The following is a 23,161-nucleotide window of genomic DNA, read 5'->3' as shown; positions in this document are numbered from 1 at the left end:
ATTAGGAACGCCTGAAAATGGCGGTGTACCTAATGGAGTGTCCGAGTGACGTCACAGATCAAACAGCCAATCAGAAAGTGGGGGGTTGTTTGGGTGTGGCACTTTTCACTTTCAGTTAAGGTTCGGCCATGATTTTTCCCTAATGAAGTGGCCTGTTATTAGGTACACCTGAAAATGGCGGCGTACCTAATGGAGTGTCCGAGTGACGTCACAGATCAAACAGCCAATCAGAAAGTGGGGGGTTGTTTGGGTGTGGCACTTTTCACTTTCAGTTAAGGTTCGGCCATGATTTTTCCCTAATGAAGTGGCCTGTTATTAGGTACACCTGAAAATGGCGGCGTACCTAATGGAGTGTCCGAGTGACGTCACAGATCAAACAGCCAATCAGAAAGTGGGGGGTTGTTTGGGTGTGGCACTTTTCACTTTTAGTTAAGGTTCGGCCATGATTTTTCCCTAATGAAGTGGCCTGTTATTAGGTACACCTGAAAATGGCGGCGTACCTAATGGAGTGTCCGAGTGACGTCACAGATCAAACAACCAATCAGAAAGTGGGGGGTTGTTTGGGTGTGGCACTTTTCACTTTCAGTTAAGGTTCGGCCATGATTTTTCCCTAATGAAGTGGCCTGTTATTAGGTACACCTGAAAATGGCGGCGTACCTAATGGAGTGTCCGAGTGACGTCACAGATCAAACAGCCAATCAGAAAGTGGGGGGTTGTTTGGGTGTGGCACTTTTCACTTTCAGTTAAGGTTCGGCCATGATTTTTCCCTAATGAAGTGGCCTGTTATTAGGTACACCTGAAAATGGCGGCGTACCTAATGGAGTGTCCGAGTGACGTCACAGATCAAACAGCCAATCAGAAAGTGGGGGGTTGTTTGGGTGTGGCACTTTTCACTTTTAGTTAAGGTTCGGCCATGATTTTTCCCTAATGAAGTGGCCTGTTATTAGGTACACCTGAAAATGGCGGCGTACCTAATGGAGTGTCCGAGTGACGTCACAGATCAAACAGCCAATCAGAAAGTGGGGGGTTGTTTGGGTGTGGCACTTTTCACTTTCAGTTAAGGTTCGGCCATGATTTTTCCCTAATGAAGTGGCCTGTTATTAGGTACACCTGAAAATGGCGGCGTACCTAATGGAGTGTCCGAGTGACGTCACAGATCAAACAGCCAATCAGAAAGTGGGGGGTTGTTTGGGTGTGGCACTTTTCACTTTCAGTTAAGGTTCGGCCATGATTTTTCCCTAATGAAGTGGCCTGTTATTAGGTACACCTGAAAATGGCGGCGTACCTAATGGAGTGTCCGAGTGACGTCACAGATCAAACAGCCAATCAGAAAGTGGGGGGTTGTTTGGGTGTGGCACTTTTCACTTTCAGTTAAGGTTCGGCCATGATTTTTCCCTAATGAAGTGGCCTGTTATTAGGTACACCTGAAAATGGCGGCGTACCTAATGGAGTGTCCGAGTGACGTCACAGATCAAACAGCCAATCAGAAAGTGGGGGGTTGTTTGGGTGTGGCACTTTTCACTTTCAGTTAAGGTTCGGCCATGATTTTTCCCTAATGAAGTGGCCTGTTATTAGGTACACCTGAAAATGGCGGCGTACCTAATGGAGTGTCCGAGTGACGTCACAGATCAAACAGCCAATCAGAAAGTGGGGGGTTGTTTGGGTGTGGCACTTTTCACTTTCAGTTAAGGTTCGGCCATGATTTTTCCCTAATGAAGTGGCCTGTTATTAGGTACACCTGAAAATGGCGGCGTACCTAATGGAGTGTCCGAGTGACGTCACAGATCAAACAGCCAATCAGAAAGTGGGGGGTTGTTTGGGTGTGGCACTTTTCACTTTTAGTTAAGGTTCGGCCATGATTTTTCCCTAATGAAGTGGCCTGTTATTAGGTACACCTGAAAATGGCGGCGTACCTAATGGAGTGTCCGAGTGACGTCACAGATCAAACAGCCAATCAGAAAGTGGGGGGTTGTTTGGGTGTGGCACTTTTCACTTTCAGTTAAGGTTCGGCCATGATTTTTCCCTAATGAAGTGGCCTGTTATTAGGTACACCTGAAAATGGCGGCGTACCTAATGGAGTGTCCGAGTGACGTCACAGATCAAACAGCCAATCAGAAAGTGGGGGGTTGTTTGGGTGTGGCACTTTTCACTTTCAGTTAAGGTTCGGCCATGATTTTTCCCTAATGAAGTGGCCTGTTATTAGGTACACCTGAAAATGGCGGCGTACCTAATGGAGTGTCCGAGTGACGTCACAGATCAAACAGCCAATCAGAAAGTGGGGGGTTGTTTGGGTGTGGCACTTTTCACTTTCAGTTAAGGTTCGGCCATGATTTTTCCCTAATGAAGTGGCCTGTTATTAGGTACACCTGAAAATGGCGGCGTACCTAATGGAGTGTCCGAGTGACGTCACAGATCAAACAGCCAATCAGAAAGTGGGGGGTTGTTTGGGTGTGGCACTTTTCACTTTCAGTTAAGGTTCGGCCATGATTTTTCCCTAATGAAGTGGCCTGTTATTAGGTACACCTGAAAATGGCGGCGTACCTAATGGAGTGTCCGAGTGACGTCACAGATCAAACAGCCAATCAAAAAGTGGGGGGTTGTTTGGGTGTGGCACTTTTCACTTTCAGTTAAGGTTCGGCCATGATTTTTCCCTAATGAAGTGGCCTGTTATTAGGTACACCTGAAAATGGCGGCGTACCTAATGGAGTGTCCGAGTGACGTCACAGATCAAACAGCCAATCAGAAAGTGGGGGGTTGTTTGGGTGTGGCACTTTTCACTTTCAGTTAAGGTTCGGCCATGATTTTTCCCTAATGAAGTGGCCTGTTATTAGGTACACCTGAAAATGGCGGCGTACCTAATGGAGTGTCCGAGTGACGTCACAGATCAAACAGCCAATCAGAAAGTGGGGGGTTGTTTGGGTGTGGCACTTTTCACTTTCAGTTAAGGTTCGGCCATGATTTTTCCCTAATGAAGTGGCCTGTTATTAGGTACACCTGAAAATGGCGGCGTACCTAATGGAGTGTCCGAGTGACGTCACAGATCAAACAGCCAATCAGAAAGTGGGGGGTTGTTTGGGTGTGGCACTTTTCACTTTCAGTTAAGGTTCGGCCATGATTTTTCCCTAATGAAGTGGCCTGTTATTAGGTACACCTGAAAATGGCGGCGTACCTAATGGAGTGTCCGAGTGACGTCACAGATCAAACAGCCAATCAGAAAGTGGGGGGTTGTTTGGGTGTGGCACTTTTCACTTTCAGTTAAGGTTCGGCCATGATTTTTCCCTAATGAAGTGGCCTGTTATTAGGTACACCTGAAAATGGCGGCGTACCTAATGGAGTGTCCGAGTGACGTCACAGATCAAACAGCCAATCAGAAAGTGGGGGGTTGTTTGGGTGTGGCACTTTTCACTTTCAGTTAAGGTTCGGCCATGATTTTTCCCTAATGAAGTGGCCTGTTATTAGGTACACCTGAAAATGGCGGCGTACCTAATGGAGTGTCCGAGTGACGTCACAGATCAAACAGCCAATCAGAAAGTGGGGGGTTGTTTGGGTGTGGCACTTTTCACTTTCAGTTAAGGTTCGGCCATGATTTTTCCCTAATGAAGTGGCCTGTTATTAGGTACACCTGAAAATGGCGGCGTACCTAATGGAGTGTCCGAGTGACGTCACAGATCAAACAGCCAATCAGAAAGTGGGGGGTTGTTTGGGTGTGGCACTTTTCACTTTCAGTTAAGGTTCGGCCATGATTTTTCCCTAATGAAGTGGCCTGTTATTAGGTACACCTGAAAATGGCGGCGTACCTAATGGAGTGTCCGAGTGACGTCACAGATCAAACAGCCAATCAGAAAGTGGGGGGTTGTTTGGGTGTGGCACTTTTCACTTTCAGTTAAGGTTCGGCCATGATTTTTCCCTAATGAAGTGGCCTGTTATTAGGTACACCTGAAAATGGCGGCGTACCTAATGGAGTGTCCGAGTGACGTCACAGATCAAACAGCCAATCAGAAAGTGGGGGGTTGTTTGGGTGTGGCACTTTTCACTTTCAGTTAAGGTTCGGCCATGATTTTTCCCTAATGAAGTGGCCTGTTATTAGGTACACCTGAAAATGGCGGCGTACCTAATGGAGTGTCCGAGTGACGTCACAGATCAAACAGCCAATCAGAAAGTGGGGGGTTGTTTGGGTGTGGCATTTTTCACTTTCAGTTAAGGTTCGGCCATGATTTTTCCCTAATGAAGTGGCCTGTTATTAGGTACACCTGAAAATGGCGGTGTACCTAATGGAGTGTCCGAGTGACGTCACATATCAAACAGCCAATCAGAAAGTGGGGGGTTGTTTGGGTGTGGCACTTTTCACTTTCAGTTAAGGTTCAGCCATGATTTTTCCCTAATGAAGTGGCCTGTTATTAGGTACACCTGAAAATGGCGGCGTACCTAATGGAGTGTCCGAGTGACGTCACAGATCAAACAGCCAATCAGAAAGTGGGGGGTTGTTTGGGTGTGGCACTTTTCACTTTCAGTTAAGGTTCGGCCATGATTTTTCCCTAATGAAGTGGCCTGTTATTAGGTACACCTGAAAATGGCGGCGTACCTAATGGAGTGTCCGAGTGACGTCACAGATCAAACAGCCAATCAGATAGTGGGGGTGAGGGCGTCCATTAGGTACGCCGCCATTTTCAGGTGTACCTAATAACAGGCCACTTCATTAGGGAAAAATCATGGCTGAACCTTAACTGAAAGTGAAAAGTGCCACACCCAAACAACCCCCCACTTTCTGATTGGCTGTTTGATCTGTGACGTCACTCGGACACTCCATTAGGTACGCCGCCATTTTCAGGTGTACCTAATAACAGGCCACTTCATTAGGGAAAAATCATGGCCGAACCTTAACTGAAAGTGAAAAGTGCCACACCCAAACAACCCCCCACTTTCTGATTGGCTGTTTGATCTGTGACGTCACTCGGACACTCCATTAGGTACGCCGCCATTTTCAGGTGTACCTAATAACAGGCCACTTCATTAGGGAAAAATCATGGCTGAACCTTAACTGAAAGTGAAAAGTGCCACACCCAAACAACCCCCCACTTTCTGATTGGCTGTTTGATCTGTGACGTCACTCGGACACTCCATTAGGTACGCCGCCATTTTCAGGTGTACCTAATAACAGGCCACTTCATTAGGGAAAAATCATGGCCGAACCTTAACTGAAAGTGAAAAGTGCCACACCCAAACAACCCCCCACTTTCTGATTGGCTGTTTGATCTGTGACGTCACTCGGACACTCCATTAGGTACGCCGCCATTTTCAGGTGTACCTAATAACAGGCCACTTCATTAGGGAAAAATCATGGCTGAACCTTAACTGAAAGTGAAAAGTGCCACACCCAAACAACCCCCCACTTTCTGATTGGCTGTTTGATATGTGACGTCACTCGGACACTCCATTAGGTACACCGCCATTTTCAGGTGTACCTAATAACAGGCCACTTCATTAGGGAAAAATCATGGCCGAACCTTAACTGAAAGTGAAAAATGCCACACCCAAACAACCCCCCACTTTCTGATTGGCTGTTTGATCTGTGACGTCACTCGGACACTCCATTAGGTACGCCGCCATTTTCAGGTGTACCTAATAATAGGCCACTTCATTAGGGAAAAATCATGGCCGAACCTTAACTGAAAGTGAAAAGTGCCACACCCAAACAACCCCCCACTTTCTGATTGGCTGTTTGATCTGTGACGTCACTCGGACACTCCATTAGGTACGCCGCCATTTTCAGGTGTACCTAATAACAGGCCACTTCATTAGGGAAAAATCATGGCCGAACCTTAACTGAAAGTGAAAAGTGCCACACCCAAACAACCCCCCACTTTCTGATTGGCTGTTTGATCTGTGACGTCACTCGGACACTCCATTAGGTACGCCGCCATTTTCAGGTGTACCTAATAACAGGCCACTTCATTAGGGAAAAATCATGGCCGAACCTTAACTGAAAGTGAAAAGTGCCACACCCAAACAACCCCCCACTTTCTGATTGGCTGTTTGATCTGTGACGTCACTCTGACACAGCTGTACCTGATTACAGGCCACTTCATTAGGGAAAAATTATGGCCAAAGTTTAACTGAAAGTGAAAAGTGCCACACCCGCCCTCACCCCCACTTTCTGATTGGCTGTTTGATGTGTGACGTCACTCGGACACTCCATTAGGTACACACAATTGTCATATAAAACAGTTAACCAAATGTCAGATTTTTATGTTTTAATTGGTGAATATAAAAACAAGGAATAAAACACCAGACAAGTTTGAACATAAATGTTTATTTAAAGATAATAATAATCCATCCATCCATTTTCTGTACCACTTAGTCGTCGCGGGTGTGCTGGAGCCTATCCCAGCCGTCATCGGGCAGTAGGCGGGGGACACCCTGAACCGGTTGCCAGCCAATCGCAGGGCACAAATAATCATAATAACAATAATCACTCACTCACTGACTCGTTCATTCACAGTTCAATTGGTGAACGGGAAATGCAAGTCACTCCATGTCCAAGGGGACTCTGTGCGTCAGAAGAATCTTCTGGACTCTGCTGTGGATCTGCTCCCAGTAGGATGGACTGGGTTCTCTGGTGTACAACCTGGGAAGGCCAGACAAAGAAACAACTTCTGTTGTAAAAATCAACAACAACAACAACAACAACAACAACAACAACCCCAAAACAAAACATTTGGTGGAAAGGCCAACATACTGACAATAGTCCTTTTGTCCACAAGAGGGCGCCACAGCCCTAGGTGAAACAACTGACTGCCATGGAAACTAAGTGACATTTCCTCCCAAGTACTTCATTCAACCTTGAACACAAACCGTGCAAGGCAACAACTTCACTACCCGATTAGCTACACAAGAATCTTTTTCATGAGCACTTGAGTCTACTATGCACAACACACTGTGCAGCCAAATATTTGACATGGTCAAATTCAAAGTCAGAAAGTAGAATCACCAACAGACTGCAAAGTTGCGGCTTAGCTTCTGCTCAAAGATAAAAACCCGATTCAAGTAGCGAGGCGCGTCCTTCTCCATCGCCCCTCTAATCTGACGCACCGCAACTCTTGTGGCGTTTTCAATTGCGGCAAAACTATCGTTCATTTCTTGCAATTGACTGTGCTGAGATTGTCTATTGATTTTAATGTTTGCTTATGAGCTGAGTTTGCAGGGATGTTCCGGAGGCGGAGGAGAAGACGACCGCGGGACCACGTAGGCGTCGGCCGTGGGATCGACTGGCAGCCGGCGTGATGGATGACAAGCTCTCTTGTGAATGTATTAGTGTGAGTGTCAGGTCAAAGTTATCAAGAGTGAGGCAGCCATACAAATCAATACACTTTCCTTTTTTGTTTTCCCTCCTCTACGCCCGGTAATGAACAAACATGACGGGACATCAGCGCCTCTAATTTAGCGCGCACACGCACGCACATGCGACCGCCAGCTCGTGGAATTGCCACGTCGCTGTTCTATATCCCATCATTGGGACAACAGGCAGGTGCCTCCTTGTCTGTGGAGATCTTACAAGCAAACAGAAAGGGTGGATTTATTGACACAGACGCACTGAGAGGAATTCATCATGGCAAACTTGACAAGGATTGTAAAATTAGACGGGATTTTTTTGGTATCAGCCTTCCAGACAAACATTTGTCTTGATGTGAGATTGTAGTTGTTTTTTTGTGTGTGTGAGTGTGCCAAGTGTTCTTTGACCTTTCTCCTAGGGAGCATTTGGTAGCCCCATGGCTTCTCCTTTTTGGATCAGGAGAGGCGGAGGAGGTTGGAAGAGGACTGAATGACGGCCCGGGTGACGACCACGCACGATCTGACTGCATCTGTTCGGGTTAAATGAGTTTGAAGTCAGAAAATATTTGTTGCCAGAGTGTTTTTTTTTTTTTTGACACATTTGAAAGCGTGAGAAGCATCATAAATTTAAAAACAGGATTTTCTGCTTGTGAAGTTAAAGGGCTCATATGATCCATTTTTGAAGTTGAGACTTACTTTGGATGTTTTGGGTCTGTAACTATCAGAGAGAGAATCTGCAACAACAAGAAGAGCACTGGACCTTATTCAATATGTATGTAAAAGTACATATTGAAATAAAAGATGACTTTTTCAATCTCAATGATGAATTTTCTTTTTCTGTTGAAATCCGGTTTGCTGAGTGTGGCCTACCAGAGTCATCATTGGAGAGGCTGACCGTGTGGCAGCAGCGCACGTGACTCAAAGGAGAGTAAGTATTCGGCAAACTACTGCAAGTCGGAACCTGTCCACACACAATGCAAGAGAACGGATCACAGATGATCACGTTGACATTTTTCCTGGATGTGTGGGAATAAAGCAACAAAACACGGTAGTGCTCCGAAAAGGAATGTGCCTCCTGTTGAAGCCTATCATTAGGTATCCATTTGCTAATTGCAGTTTGACTCTTAACTACTTGGGTTAATTGTTCACAGGGGACTGTCGCACTCAATGTCAGTGGTATTCCAGTGTTATTTTCAAAGAGAAGCCTTATTACATATGACCATGGCTCTATATATATATATATATATATATATATATATTTTTTTTTTTTAGGAAAAGAAGACTAAGTACAGTAAAGATTTTTTTTTAAAATGACCATTTCTCTATGAAAAAAATTAACCATGTATGGTAATTTTTTTTAAATGACCATGTATAGAAGGCTTTTTTTATTTTTTTTGGAAAAAAATTACTATGTAAAAAAAAAAGACCATGTAAGGCTGTTTTTTAAGAAAGAAAAATGACCATTTATTCAGTCATAATTAGTAATTTACTTTATTTTAAAAAAAGTCTTATGACACTTGGTCTTTTTTTTAATGATTATTATTATTATTTTTTTTACAAAAGCCTGACTATACATAGTCATTAAAAAAGAATGTATTTTGTATATTATTGTGTAAATAGAATTCTGCTATTACCGACCAGGAATAAAGGGAGGCTCTCTGTCTCCTTCTTGAAGTAAAACGGTCCGAGCTGGAAGTGTCTCAGCCTTTGTTCAGCATCCAGGGAGAGCTGGCACATTTTTCGGTGGGTGTAAGGCGACAGCGCCCGAGTCGTGGAGGCAACAGTTGGCCTCTGGTAGCCCGGCTCTAGACAACCTCTTTGTTTTCGTGGTTCTCTTTTTGCTTCACAGGAAATATGGCGGCACGAGGGTGGGGAGGGGGAGCGCCTGCATGTGGACCATCCTCCATAATTTGGAAACCTCCTTGCCAAAGATGAAAATGGCCTTAATGGAACGAGGCTGCTCATCTGTGAGGACAGAAATACAATTCTAACAACCGCTGAATTATCATAAATCTAATAGCCTCTAACTTCAACTTCCTGTCTGTAATGGCATATGGGATAAATAAGATTAGATCAAATATTCATTCTCGTCTAATACAATTTTAGGGAGCCAAGTTGCTATTCAGGGAAATCGTATCACACTAAAACTATTTCGAAGAGAACGATGAACGATCGGACACCGATGCTGCCAATTCATTAAAGCTTGATTGAACTGAATCAAAGCAAATAGGCTTATCCTATTTCATCGACAAACACGTACTCACCTCTTTCTGCTGCGGGGCAGTCGAGTCTTCAACCTATCGTGTGGGATCAACATATTTTAATGACTTCATCACTCAAATAATATTTCATCCAAACTTGTATTGCATTTGTGAAGAGCCAAGAGGAGACTTACAGGCCAATCGTTCTCCTGGATGAACGACGTCTTTGAAAACTCTACAGTGGGAAAGGCACCCTGGAGATACAAGACGAGTGACATCTTGAGAGAGGGAGACAATAAGAAGACTACAAAACAGACGCACGCAAAGCCCGGGAGGCCAATTTACGACCGGAGTTGTTCCGTCTGGACTTGGTCTTGAGTGAAACAAATTGCAGAATAGGACTGTAGGACTAGGAATAGGTGCTGTTCCAAAGAAAGAAAAAAAAAATGGAGGGAGATGGTGTAACGCTCAAGGAAGTGGCAGCAGACAAATGTGTATGAAATGAAAGTGGGTTGGATGACTTTTTGTCAAAAATTGGAATTTTCAATGAAAAGAGGGGAACATTTTGTGTCATCTTAGAAAATGATCTGTTCAGATAGATTGGGTTAAAAGTATTGGGACGCCAACAGGGAAGAAAATTACAAGCTTTGTTCTTTGTAGTCTTCTGGGAAGACAAGTTGTTGGCATGTGATTGTGGGAACTTAGAACTAAAACAACAATTTTAAACACATTTTCATAAAGAAAACCAAAACACACAAAAAAAGGAAAAATAATGGAAACCTCCTCTTACGTTTATAAAACTAACTGTAAATTCAGCAACTATTTTTTTTTAAATCTCAATTATCTCATAAACAGCATTTCAGGCTTCTTTCTAAATTTACTTTGGTCTGGCGCTACTTCCGTACCTACAAAAAATGGAAAGTCCGTTCTTTGAGAATAGTAGCTTAGTGAACAAATAGTCCATATATGAAAAAAAATAAGAAGCTACTAAACTGAAAATATTTTTAATGATAAAAGAATTGAGCCTACATGGAAGCCGGACGACTTCTCCATCATCAGTGAGTCTCTCTGCATGGGGTCTTTAACACCACTCAGATTGGGCCCATGGTTCAGGAAGTCTTTGCTGTTTTGTGTCATGGTGGCAAGGGTCTTACTCTCTGACACCGGCAAAAAAAAAATCAGCCGACATATAAACATTGCAAACAACTTTTTGTTTTTTTTTTTGCACAGGGGAACTCTCAAAAAGCTTACCCTGAATCAGCTGAAAAGATGTTGTGTCAGCTAAGAGGAAGAAAAGCGCAGTCAGTGGAGATAGAAGCTAATAGCTCGCATGCTTGCGCAGCACAGGATGTAGAACTCAAGAGATGAGCGGGGAAACCTCAAGAGAGCTTTTTTTTTTACCTTTTAGGAGGTCAGCGACCGCAGAGGGGTCAACAGCATCGGCGTACGTCTAGTGTAGCGCGTGACGTGGAGACAAAGCCAATCAATACTGTTAACCAGGTTAATGTGACAGCCTCTCCCATCGGATACACTACATTATGAGATCAGCAGTTTTATTTATTCACCGTCATCATTCTTACCTTTTCAAAAACCAGCAGCTGGTTAAAGTGTAATGGGAAGCGTGGCGGCAAGCAGCTAGTTTTCCTGCACTGGCCCATGATGCAAACATTTAAGTGGATGTCTCCGGTCTTGGGCAGGCGCATGCCGCGACATGTGACCTAAATGTGGTTTTATTGTGTCATTTTGTCACCAATGAACAAAATGGTGCAGATATGCAGACAAGTTGTTTCCTATTTATACATTTATTAGACAGTGAAATTATTTTGAAATATTTTCTTTTTATTATGACTAACAGAAACACCACTTTCAAGTGATTAGAACATTTGATAAGAATAAGTGATTTAAAATATATCAATATTATATATTGTTCAACAAATCTGGATAGTAGAGTAGGTTAACTTTTTGAATGAAACAATGAAACAGATACCGAATCATCAAATTTAGTATAGTAATTTAGTAAATTTAGTATTTGGTCAATTTAGTTCATCGTAGAAACACAAAGCGTGTAGTGTAACATTTCTGAAAATAGTCCTGGACATACGTCATTGGAGTTTAGGAAGTAGAGGCCACGTTTATTTGAGAGTTAAGCTTATTAAACAGCAAAGAGACTTATTTTTGTGGCGATTTGGGAACGGCACACGTACCTTGTGAATGTCCAACAACACTGTACATTTCCAACAATTTTGGTGCAGTTTGGAGGAGGAGAGCGTCGTGGCCATTTAATTTCACTCGTTGTCACGGCGACCAAACAGCGGAAGTAGAAAATGCTGGCAATGACACGTATAGATTGTTTTTATTTTTTTATTTTATTTAACCATGTATAGATTGTTTTTATTTTTTTATTTTATTTAACCATAACATGAAATACGTGCATTGTAAGAAAAAATACAGTCTTGAGGTTTTGCGTGCAAATCCCAGCTGGGCATTTTAGGCATTTTTTTTTTTTTGCATGCAACTACGTTTTTTCTAAAAAACAAACAAAACAACAACATAACATGGCGTTTTCATGCTCTACAAACATTTTGCACACAGTGCATTTTCCTTTTACAGACTGTGTTTGGAATCGTTCACACATTTGTCAGTCCTGGCATTATTTTATTACTCAAATGAAAATTCCCCTTTAGAACACTACTATAATGATCTACAGTACTTTTATTTATATTTAAAAGGATTCAGTTATATTAATCGTAGTCTTTAACACAAAGACAAACACTTATTATTTTCACTATGTTGCATAGTTGCATTGTCCTGGGGCAGCTGGTCAACTTTCCGTCGTAGAAGTTCAACAAAATAAATACATTATGCATTAGTTTGTTTAAAAATCGTTTCAGGTTTCTACAGAGCTTACTGATGAGCTTGCTGATCATTTGAATCAAGTGTGTTGGAGAAAGGCAGAACACAAAACATTTTACAAACGCTGCATCATTAATGTGTCTTTTATACAAATCCTGGAATTATTGCAATGAGAAAACATCTTTAAAATAATAATACAACAAAAATCATATTTAAAATAGCTGTGCTCGGCTTGCTTGCATTCACATGCAATAATACAAAAACATTTTGTAGTCATAAATAATTTTGAGGGAATTGTGATATCTTGAGTTCATTTCTGCCGAGAGGCACAAAGATGTCGATCTTCAGCAAAGTGATGAAGAGTGAAGAATCCAGACTGCTGTCTGTGTCTATTTAGTGTGTGACATGCTGGCTTCTCTCCTTCTCTCTGTCCACCACGTCACCATCTGACTGAGACGCCACTTCAGAACTGTAGGCAAAAAACTTTATGAGCAACAAAATACCACAACATTGCAGTACATGTGAGATGAAAGGAAAATAATATTTTCCAACGGACTATACTAACTTTACCTTTGAAGGTGACTTGGCACGTTGTCGGTGATGAGATTATTGAGTTTGTAGTAATCCAGGAAGGTCCGAGCCACATTCATACCTAGCCTCATATCTGACAACCCCACAGTTAAGGCCTTTTTTTTTTTTGGGTCTTATAGCTTTATATCTGTTTGTAAAAACTCTACAAAGGACCACAAGCATCATTGACTTCTTTGTATCAATACAGTTCATACTTTGATGATACAGTATGACACTAATCTCTAAAAAGATATTAGTAGACTGCGGCGCAACAATTATCAGGTCATTAAGGATGTTTATCAGTATTAAAAATTCAAAGCAGAGCATCTCTGCATAGATTTTAGACACCCCGCCTGAAACCTTTGCTGTTCCCAATACATTGTGATTTCCAATCAATAACGAGGGAGCAGCATAAATCCTCAAGGAACAACGTAGCTCATCTAGGATTAAGCGACGCAAAAGCTAACTATATGATGGCGCCATGAATCAAACATAAGCAATTACTTATATGGCAAGACCTACTTTGAATTCATGGGTGAGTGCTCACATCACCGTCCCTCAATACATTAGAAAAAAAAAAAAAACACACATCAATAACTGCTTTCTTTTTTTCAAAAAAAAGGCTGAGGGCCAAGGAGTGTTGTTGCTCAGTCTGGGATCATTAGGCTTGTGGGCCGAGTAATGATGGCAATCAGGTTGAGATAATGAAGAAGTAGCGAAGCACACAAAGACAATCGTGTCTCCAATCACGCAGACCGAAACGATGCGGAGAACGCAGATAGACAATATCCGCAACACGTTGCACATTTCACCTGAGGCGAGGCCGCCTTTTTTTTATTTTTTTTATCTAACCTCCCCATCATCCTTACACATTGCACGTGGACCCCAGACAAATATAAAACACAGGCTAGTTTATCTTGCGGGTCACTGATGTTTGGCTATGTCCATCCTTCATCGCACCACTACATGACGAAGCTATGCGGCGAGATCGTTTGTCTCCTTTCCCCGCCATTACCTTGTTGGTGACATCTGTCGGATCATCTGTCTGTCTGCAATGTATTTGATGGAAACAGCCGATATGGATTTTCAGATGGTCACTTTTACATTTGTTTGAACACAATGACTTGCACGCTCAAAGATGTTTACTGATGTGAGCCAGTGCTGTGACATGACTTTCTAATGTCCAATGTCTAACATCCATCAATCCGTCCATCCATCTAAAAAAAATATATAAACTTAAATATCTGCTGCTGCTGCTCTACTTTGTTTTTCATTTAAACACTTTTTGAACAAAGTGGACTGTCTCGTATAGAAGAGAATAGACACATGATTCATCCTGACCTCCCAAAAGTTTTTGCTGCACCCTCCCCCGCTAACACCTTTCCACACATATTTTTCCCATCAGCAGAACTGGGCGTTAGTCCCAACTTTTTTTTTTTTGCCAGGCTAGCTCAGTGACAAAAATATCTCTCGGACCCCACCGTGAGCAGATGGCCACTCAGCTTGGCTTGTCACGGCTCGCCGTCCATTACAGGAGGTGTCGTGATGGACGGTCAGCTTATGAAGGAGAACTTCCGCCTTTATATGTGAGTGTGAGGTGGAAATTATAGGAGAGGATGAATAATTGGAGATTAGGAGGATGCCCTTACTGTGTGTGACACCTTAGGTTTTGAATTAGGGAAGCAACAGTGTGCACCACAACATTAGTGGGTGACAAAATTAAGAATGGGTCAAAGGGTCATTTTTGTTATTCCTGAGGAACAACAGTAACATTTGGAATGAATCAATTCAACAACAACATAACTGATTAGTTATCTCTTTATGCTCCAAGAACCCAAGTGGTCCTGAATTTACTGCCCTCTGGTGGACAAAGCACACACACACCAGAAGGAGCGGCACAACGTCCGGTCAATTGAAGCAAAAAAAATAAAAAAGGTTAAATTCTTTTTGACATTTTCTCACTTCACTGAGCATAATAACAATTACAAAAGCGGAACTTTGGATTATACCCTTGTATCAGATCTCATTAAAATGTTCAGGTGTACCCTAATGTTGTGATCGGGGAGGGGGCCGCAGAGGTGTATTCTTGGACGTGGTGTTTAATCGATGGCGGGTCATTGTCGCGGCTCAAGGACATGTGCCAGCCTGTGTGCTGATGAGCCAGACGAGAGCGCGGGGGACGTCACGACTTGTTTACCGCGGCTATTTACTGTCAGCACGGCATTTAGCGGCTTTCGCCGTCACGTCTCCGCCGCCCGGTCCTGGCAGAAAGACAGACAAGGTGACGGGTGGACGACACGTGGTTCGATGGATAAGGAACAAGGAGAACGCTGTCCTGGTCGGACGGGATTTAAAAGGAGACAAGGGAGGGGACATCGGAGGCATCAATGAAACCCACTGACAGTTGCTGTCACTGCAGTGACACACAAGACAACTAATTATTAATGACTAATTAAGAGGCTAGTCAGCAACAGCGATACAGAAAAGGCCACTTTTGTCCTCAATTAGCGATTTACCAGACTCAAAGACATCGAGGAGGTGAAAAGAGCAAACTTGAGACCAAAACTTTGAACGGCGATCAAAGTTTCAAGTGTAAACAGTCGACGCCTGCTATTCACTGGGACTGATGTGAAAATTCACATCAATTTGAAGGGACCCCCTCTCAAACAGGTTTATACTGTACTGTAGTTGGCTTTCAATGCCACTAGATGGCGCCAAAGCTATACTGGGATTTTGCTTTGGCCTGACCACAAAACCAGCAACTAGGTGAGTTTTCTTAGTTATTTATTTTTAAATCAAATGATCTGTAGCAGTGTGTGAAGTAGGTTTAAACCATCTTACAAAATAATAATGAGTGCCCTCAGTTGTGCTTATTAAGAAACATGTTCTAGACATTCAATTGAATATGACAGAATATTTTCACAAAATGTCAACATTAAATGAAAATGGGGTACCAACATAACAAAACAGACACAACAAACGATACATATAAGGCCGCTAGGGAGCACCCAAGTAATGGCAGCTCAGGGGATGGTCAGGCTGAGCACAAGTGTGTGTGTGTGTGTGTGTGTGTGTGTGTGTGTGTGTGTGTGGTTGTGTGCATGTTTGTGAGTTTTGCATTCAGAGTTCCTTCTGAATATCACACTTGAATGGAAAGTTAAAACTAACAGGGGAAAAGACAATCAGTGCAGCGAAGTAATGCCCATGAATGAGACAATGATAAATGATAAACTATTAATAGCTAACAAAAAAAGACAACTTAATTTGTCCTCACAGGTTTACTGAAAGTCAACTTTTGAATTTTAACACAAAAGACTTCAATTCTAGTCATTAGTATCCACATAACACTTGTATTTATTTATTTTTTCCTGATGTGAAAACAGGTAACGCTATTTTCTTACCATACTTTGGTTATTTTTTCTAACCTCCATAAATTGCATGATGTCTGAAAATAAATAACTCGAGATATGAGGATGCTGTGTCTTCTTCAGTCATTATCTTTAGCTAATTCAACAATTTTTTGTTATGCAGTTTTGTTTTGCTCATGCAGTCCTGATTATAATAATAAGAATTTTGTTGGCAGCAAAACTGTGGCCAGGCATTTTTTTTCTGCTAATCAGCACGAGCACAATCCGAGTTAATTTGGGGGAAATTATTTTGTATGTGATTTTTTTTTTTGGACAGGAGCCTTTTGCTTGGATTTGATTATTTTTTTGCTTTGACTTATGAGCTAAAATTTGAGAGACAAATATTGCATGGTGGCTGTGAATTCAATTCTTTTCACTACAAGCAGCATTTTGACAGGTAGGCAACAATTCTTTAAAAAGAGGCTTCAAAGTTGTCAAGTGCCACTCGCAGTTACTGTCAAACTGAACATAAAACGAAATGAGTTATATTTTATATACGATACTAAACAACTACCGAGATTTCCTAAAAAATGCAAAATACCATAGCCGGGCTAAAACACTGCATCAGCATTGCTAAGACTGTGGAACACAAATGGAGCATGGAGACAGATGCAGCAAAAAAATATTTACATTCTATTGAATGATTTCATTATTTTATGTTTCAGTACAATTTTGTACGAACAAGAACATGGTCCTCATTTTAAGCCGGCATCTAATGCCATTCAAATTCATTAAAATGGGTAAAGGTCACTTGTTTTGAATTATGAGCACAATCACCGAAAGAATTCAATTGATATTTCAAGGCACATCTTTCTTTTTTCAGCTTCTGAACTGAAATACATTTTAGACAGTACTTTCTTTTGTAGTAAAGGATTTGGCTCAGTACTGACAATTCTTTTTTTTTTTTTTTCCCAGCACTCGTAGGTGACAATGACACCGGTCTCATCTTGGCACTTTGTCACCGATCACACGTCAACTGACACTTTCGGCTCACCGACTCCTCCTTTAGTTAGCGGGCGGGTCCCCGTGACCTTTCCTCTCCACGTCATCATGTCCGACCACGACCAGCGAGCGAGCGAGCGGACGTTAGGCAAGATTTTGTGCATGGCTGCCAACGCTGGCATCCAAACAAACCGGTGCTTTGGACACTACCTGTGCAATCAGCTGTGCGCCTCTGCTGGAGCACGTGTGAGGCCGCGCACCCGCTGGCGCGAGATGATGTGTGTGATGTGAAGGAAGCGAAGCATATTTGCCTCCAAGCTATATCATTTGCATACCTGTCACAGCCCCTCCGCTGGGTGTCAGGTGCACTGATGCGTAGTGCGTTCCAGTGGCAGCTCTGCTATTTCATGGCTTCCCACTGTTGTGTGGCGTGCGGCTGACTGTCAGCTGACAATGAGTGTGTGTTTCTGCAAATCCAGAGGCAAACACACAGTCCCTGGCGAGGACAACACGATTAAAATATTTTCACGGAGGAGTACCGGCGTAAATGTACTTTCAAGTTTAGCCAAGTCTTCAAAGTCAAAGATCTCCGCATGATGCATGAACGAGCCAACAACAAGGTCTCGCGCCCTTACACAGCATTAATTTCCTAAAGCGGTGTTCGTCAAACTTTTCACACCGAGTAGCGCCTCACTTTTCTCCTCAGATGCATCCGTCGTGACCGACAATAAAATGCAGTAGCGTAGTGGGCCTAAGTGTTCATCAGAAATGACACAAAGGATATTTACTATTGCAAACCACTATAACATTAACATTGCACAAAAATAGGTCAGCCATTTTGTCAAATCACAGTTTCTAAGGTGTCACCTTTTTGGGAGGTTTGGTCATGTGACGTTAGCAAGCTGAGCCCTTTGGCACTGTGATGTCAGTCGACAGAAAAGCATGGTAACGAATGCTCTTTTAGTTAGCGGTGGGAGGGATTTGCTTTCCTAATGGTGTGACAAGTAAGTCAATGTAAAAGGAAACACATGAAGGAAGGCAACACAGACACACGTGGAGGGAGCGGATGATTAGAGGACAAAGAGAAGGCAGACAGGATAGAGGTTGTCCCTGCTGTTTTGGAGAAGAGGATTCTCAGCTTGACTAGATGATATAACGAGCTGTTATGTTCTGGGTGATGAGACGAGAGGAAAGGACAGACTGGAGGAGAGAGGAGGACACGAGTGGAACATGCAGACACACTTGGATCGCTTGGCAAACTGTGACAAAAAGTCTTCACGAGGAGAAATGTTAAGAGGCCAGTTTTGGAGAAGGACAGTCGAGTGGTTGAATTAGTGGTGATTATTTATTTGTGATGTGTTGGTTTGGATTGCGTGCTAGGATGTGTGTGTGAAGGAAGGTGGGGTGAAGGTGCTAAAGGTCTCTGTTGATGATTTGTACGCTCCATCGAGCAGAGCGCTGGGGCGGAAAAAGCGACATGGTCGGCTCCTTCAACCTCCCTGACCTCAATCTCCAGTCTGCACCGGGTTCCCCTTGTGAAGCTTAGCCACCACACGGGACCCTGCCTCATTGTGACCCTTCCCTTTTCATAAATGAACACAAACACACACTTGACTGGAAAACCAAAAAAGATCAGGGAAGTCCACCCACCAGGGGCAGACTTCTCTTCCAATTTGACCTGAAGTGGAAAAGGAACAGAACCTAAATCACCAGCCAAAGTCTCAGGACAACACAAGCGCTACACACCTAGATACCGATGGACCATTATTTTTATTATTTTTAATAATAATAATAAATTTTATTTGTAAGGTGCCTTTCAAGGCGCTCAAGGTTGCCGTACAGAGATAAAATACACAATTAAATATAATTTTTTATTTATTTTGATTATTATCCATTATTATTATTTTCCCATACATTTTACATGCACATTTCCAAACTCATTTAGGAATGACCTGGTCCATCTATTTGTTTGAAAAATCCATTATGGGGCCCTAGTGTTATGATCAAATAGTAATTTTTGGGTTTTTTTTGTCAATATAATCTCTTAGCATACAGCTGTTTGCCACATTATTGCGATTACAGTGAAAAGACAACTAAGAAGTGACTTTAACTCCAATATGAGTCAGAATGTGTGTCATAATTAAACACGATTTGGAAGATATGACAATATGATGAAGTCGTAAATCGCTGCAAACCACAACGACGCACATCTCGCTGCGGTGTTAATTAAGCCGCCAACGTTCGTTTCTGCACTCAAGCCTTCCTGTGGTGGCACGAGCCGTGGCACTAGAGGGCACTAGGGCTACATTCAACCTCCCCTCCATCTGCAGGAAGACTTAAGCACATCACACGTAAGACTCCTTATCACCTCTCTAAAACCCTCGCCGAGATCTCGGCGCCGTGGGCCCGCTCTCGGGAGCTCCTCCAGTCTGGAGAAGGTCGTCCGAAGGGAAAAAACTTCCTCCTCTTATCAGCGGCCATTAAGACACGAGCGACCTTGAGCTGCCTCGATGCGCGTTTGTGCGTCCCAACGATCCGCGTTTGACGGGAACCTTGTTTGCCTCGTTGTTCTTTTGTTTAGCGCAATCAAAGCGTCACCCGAGCCTGACTACACAACGGGCCCGCCGGAATCAATAGACGAGGCTATCGCGTCCTCGTTTTAACTCGGGCGTACCTGTCACGAAGGGAGGCGACAAAAGAACAACGTGGCTTTTGTAGTGACTGCGCACGACCTGACGCAAACTCGCACACAAAAGCCTGTACGTTGTCATTTTGACGACACGCCGGCCGCCTAATTACCAGACACAAAAGGAACGTTACGGTCGCTGTCGACCCGAACATAAAGAGAAAAGACACAGCCAAGGATACATGTCTCCTCAGTGTAGGCCACGGGGACCGTGTTGCCAGAGGTCATGTAGCTGTAGAAAGACACCTCGAGTGTGTAGCAGTAGGACGTGTCGTCAAGGAGACCGCCGAGGAAACGTCTGCCAGTGCCGGCCTTCACCACGTCACGGTTAAAAGACGTGTTGGACTGCGAGAAAGAAAAAAAACACAAAGGAGACGAGATGAGGCAACTTCTGGAAAGCACTTTCTTTTGAACCCCTTGTGTTCAACTCAAACCATTGTGACATTTGTTGCCCCAAATAGACACAAAAGAAAATGGAAATATATCTACTGCATTTGATAAATACCTCTTACAACATGGAAATGACAATAAAAAAAAAAAGGTGTTTGATTTGCGGGTGTCAGCAATGCTACACGATGTGTCGCGGGAAAAAAAACGGTTAGCATGAACTGTCACTCTGCTGCCGAAATGCAAACTTGCAGCCACCGTTGGGATTTTTGCCATTGATTGTGTTGTGCTGCTGCAGCAATGCATTGTGGGTCATGCTGAATGGACAAAGTGGGGGGGGGATGACCCCTGGGCCACCTCTAGCAATATTCGGCCTGACTTTCCATTTTATGAAGATACAAATGCACAACTTTTCAATTCCTTGTGTGTTTGTGTGCGTGTGCTAAGACTGACAAAGGAAAAATCGTGCGCGTTGAGGCACAGCAGTCTGGGGAAGACGGCCTGTCTCTGGACGCGTTCCTCGTCCTCAAACACGTTGCCGTACATGAAGCCGTTCAGCATGGTGGAGTGAGCGTGGACGTCGATGTAGAACTCCAAGCTAACGTTCTGTCGTCGGGACACAAACAAACATGGTCGTGACCCAAATATCCAAATCAGGTTTTGCCAGCCATTATAATCGAAAATATGTATTTGTTAAAAAGTCTTTGTAAACAAACAATCTCAGGTGTGTAAAAGTAGAGCACAGCCACCTGTACACTTGAGCACCGCTACCTCCTTTTACCTCTCATTGCACTTTCAGCAGCTCCTTTTATTCCCCATGTTTGTAGAGAAAGAGGGGGGGGGGCAGGAGAAAGGAGGGAGAAGGCAGAGAGGTGGAACAACTAAAACACAGAAAACAAGAAGCAAAAACAGTGCTGGGAGAAAGAAAGACGGCGGCGGGGAGCCAAGCAGAGACGGGAGAGAGCGTGCGCCAAAAAAAAAAAGACAAACATTGGAAGAAAAAGCATAGAGATGTGTGTGGAGGCGTGCACGGAGATTGACAGGGTGGAGAGACAGAAAGAGAGCGAGGGATGCGGTTCTTGGGCGGCCCGCTTGATGCGGAGCGGCCCCGCGTTTGAAATTCTGCTCACAGCCAAAGCAATTTCCTGGCGGTGGCTGCGCTGTCAGCTGCTTGGCTGGCTGGCGGTGAAATATGGTGGCTGGGAGTCGGCCACTAGCGGCCCCCGACAACCTGATGGATGGAGCCCCAGAGGAGAGAAGGGAAGGCGCTGGGAAAAGGGAGGAGGAGGGAGGACAGCGGAAGGAAAAGAAAACGGCGGGAGGAATGGACGGAAATGCAAGGCCAAGGTAATATATAGAGACAAAGAGATAAAAGCCAGGGAGATGGGCCGGTATAAAAAGAGACAGCGGCCTATCCGGCTCACTTAAGGCTGAGAGCGACGTGGGGGAGTTTCATCCAAACGGGTCTAGAGGAGGGGAACCACCCTTGAGTGGAGGAGGGGGAACAGAAAGAGGAAATAGTGAAGGTGAGGCGGAGGAATTACGGCTCGTATCACAATTTGGGGGTTTCGGTTGGGTTCCCTGCTGACTGTTCAAAAAAAACAATAAATAAAAAAATAAATAAATAAATAAATTAATTAATTAATAAATAGTAAAAAAAAAAATCAAACTATGTCTCAGATAGTCAGGTTAAAAAAGAATAAAAATGAGATGGACTCATTGTCACAAAATCCAACATGCTTTTCCAGCATTTGGCAAAGTAAGATAGCGTTATGGCCATTTAATTAGGGATAGAAAGTTGTTTTATACAAAAAAAATATCAAAGTTGGATCCAATTTTTAACCCAATTTGAGTTGGTTTTAACTAAGCATTTTGAAGGGTGTATCAAACATCCAAGTCTGACAGTGCTGAGGTTCTGGGTTCGAAACCCAAGCATAGATTCACGCTTGGCTGATGCTGTCATGTTAACACGTTGGACTTTTGTTTTTCCCACTTTTGCTTAAAAGTTCAACCCTCCGCTTGACAGCCTTGGGCTTTTTACGTCATGTCTCGCCTATATCTAACGTTCCTTGACCCTAAACCATCACAGTGCTGTAGCGACCAGAAAACAGATTTCTTCAAGCATGACTATCAAGTGTATATTTAGATGGTTGTCTACGTTATGGCGTCAAGTGACAAAATGATGGTTCCAGCTCACTGAAGAGCAAATATACACACTAGTGGAAGCAGAACATGCATCTTGTGTGTGAAACTGTTTTTTTTTTTTTAAATTCCAATTAATTCCGAGCACTTTTGTCCCCAGATTGAGTTCTCCTTCACAACATCCCATGAAGGACAGTTATGACGGCGTGGTCACATAAATAACAGCCCGCCACAATGTCACATCCAAGTCGACTACAATGCTGGCTTAATGCACTGTCAATCAAATCCAGACAGTTCTGCAGGCCGCCTACTGTGATTGATGCTTCAATTAGCAACCCGCTCTGACCTACAGAATTGTTCATTTGAAATTGTAATTAAGCAATTAGGGGCAATTAAGAAACAGACCCTGCTGAATGAAAGTCAAAAGACAATTTAAGTGGCTGAGCGAGACGACCGGAGAAGGAACGACCGGTCCAAACAAACGCTTCTCCAAAAAGACAAACTAAAAAGCTTAGTGATGAAAACTCTAGGGGAAAAGCGGCCCACGTGTGCTGAACTCACGGTGGCCGTAAACAGTTTATTGTAAATCCAAGAAGGTCAAATGAATGAATTTTGTCTTACAAGTGCTTATCTGCTGCATGTTA

General features: G+C 43.3%; 2 protein-coding genes across 5 annotated transcripts in view; both read right to left on the bottom strand.

Moving 5' to 3' along the window:
- Positions 1 to 6,333: 6,333 nt before the first annotated feature.
- On the bottom strand, positions 6,334 to 11,836 carry spata6 (spermatogenesis associated 6). 2 transcript variants are annotated; one of them, XM_085928087.1, is made up of 12 exons: positions 11,735 to 11,836; positions 11,111 to 11,248; positions 10,932 to 10,980; positions 10,782 to 10,811; positions 10,560 to 10,687; positions 9,725 to 9,784; positions 9,594 to 9,626; positions 8,968 to 9,294; positions 8,200 to 8,290; positions 8,026 to 8,063; positions 7,738 to 7,859; positions 6,334 to 6,625 (listed from the first exon to the last, which is right to left on the bottom strand). In XM_085928087.1, the coding sequence occupies exons 1-12, from the start codon at positions 11,807 to 11,809 to the stop codon at positions 6,526 to 6,528; spliced, it is 1,191 nt and encodes a 396-aa protein (XP_085784213.1). In that variant the 5' UTR covers positions 11,810 to 11,836; the 3' UTR covers positions 6,334 to 6,525. The 2 variants fall into 2 exon arrangements, with proteins under 2 accessions (XP_085784213.1, XP_085784214.1); XM_085928088.1 differs by lacking the exon at positions 11,111 to 11,248.
- The window catches only part of agbl4 (AGBL carboxypeptidase 4), a 162,244-nt gene continuing 150,913 nt past the window's right edge, over positions 11,831 to 23,161 (bottom strand). For all 3 annotated transcript variants that reach the window (XM_085928077.1, XM_085928078.1, XM_085928079.1), the window contains exons 10-13: positions 20,829 to 20,981; positions 20,171 to 20,333; positions 12,954 to 13,047; positions 11,831 to 12,852 (exon numbers count right to left, since the gene is read on the bottom strand). In XM_085928077.1, coding sequence (XP_085784203.1) covers positions 12,777 to 12,852; positions 12,954 to 13,047; positions 20,171 to 20,333; positions 20,829 to 20,981 — 486 coding nt within the window. In that variant the 3' untranslated portion in view covers positions 11,831 to 12,776. The remainder of the gene's footprint in view (positions 12,853 to 12,953; positions 13,048 to 20,170; positions 20,334 to 20,828; positions 20,982 to 23,161) is intronic.

This window comes from Syngnathus leptorhynchus, chromosome 13 (assembly GCF_054491065.1).
Source record: "Syngnathus leptorhynchus isolate UIUO chromosome 13, UIUO_Slep, whole genome shotgun sequence".
NCBI lineage: Eukaryota > Metazoa > Chordata > Actinopteri > Syngnathiformes > Syngnathidae > Syngnathus > Syngnathus leptorhynchus.
Note: the sequence above shows the minus strand (reverse complement) of the source record. Positions and strands in the feature narration are given on the sequence as shown.

Bases quoted from the DNA above. Each gene is read 5' to 3' on its own strand.
- spata6 (XM_085928087.1), bottom strand. From the start codon at position 11,809: ATGGCCACGACGCTCTCCTCCTCCAAACTGCACCAAAATTGTTGGAAA. The intron at 10,812-10,931 runs GTAAAAAAAAAA...TCTTCCTCTTAG, and splicing joins GGTCGCTGACCTCCTAAAAG to CTGACACAACATCTTTTCAG. The intron at 8,064-8,199 runs GTAGGCCACACT...TTGTTGTTGCAG, and splicing joins CCTCTCCAATGATGACTCTG to ATTCTCTCTCTGATAGTTAC.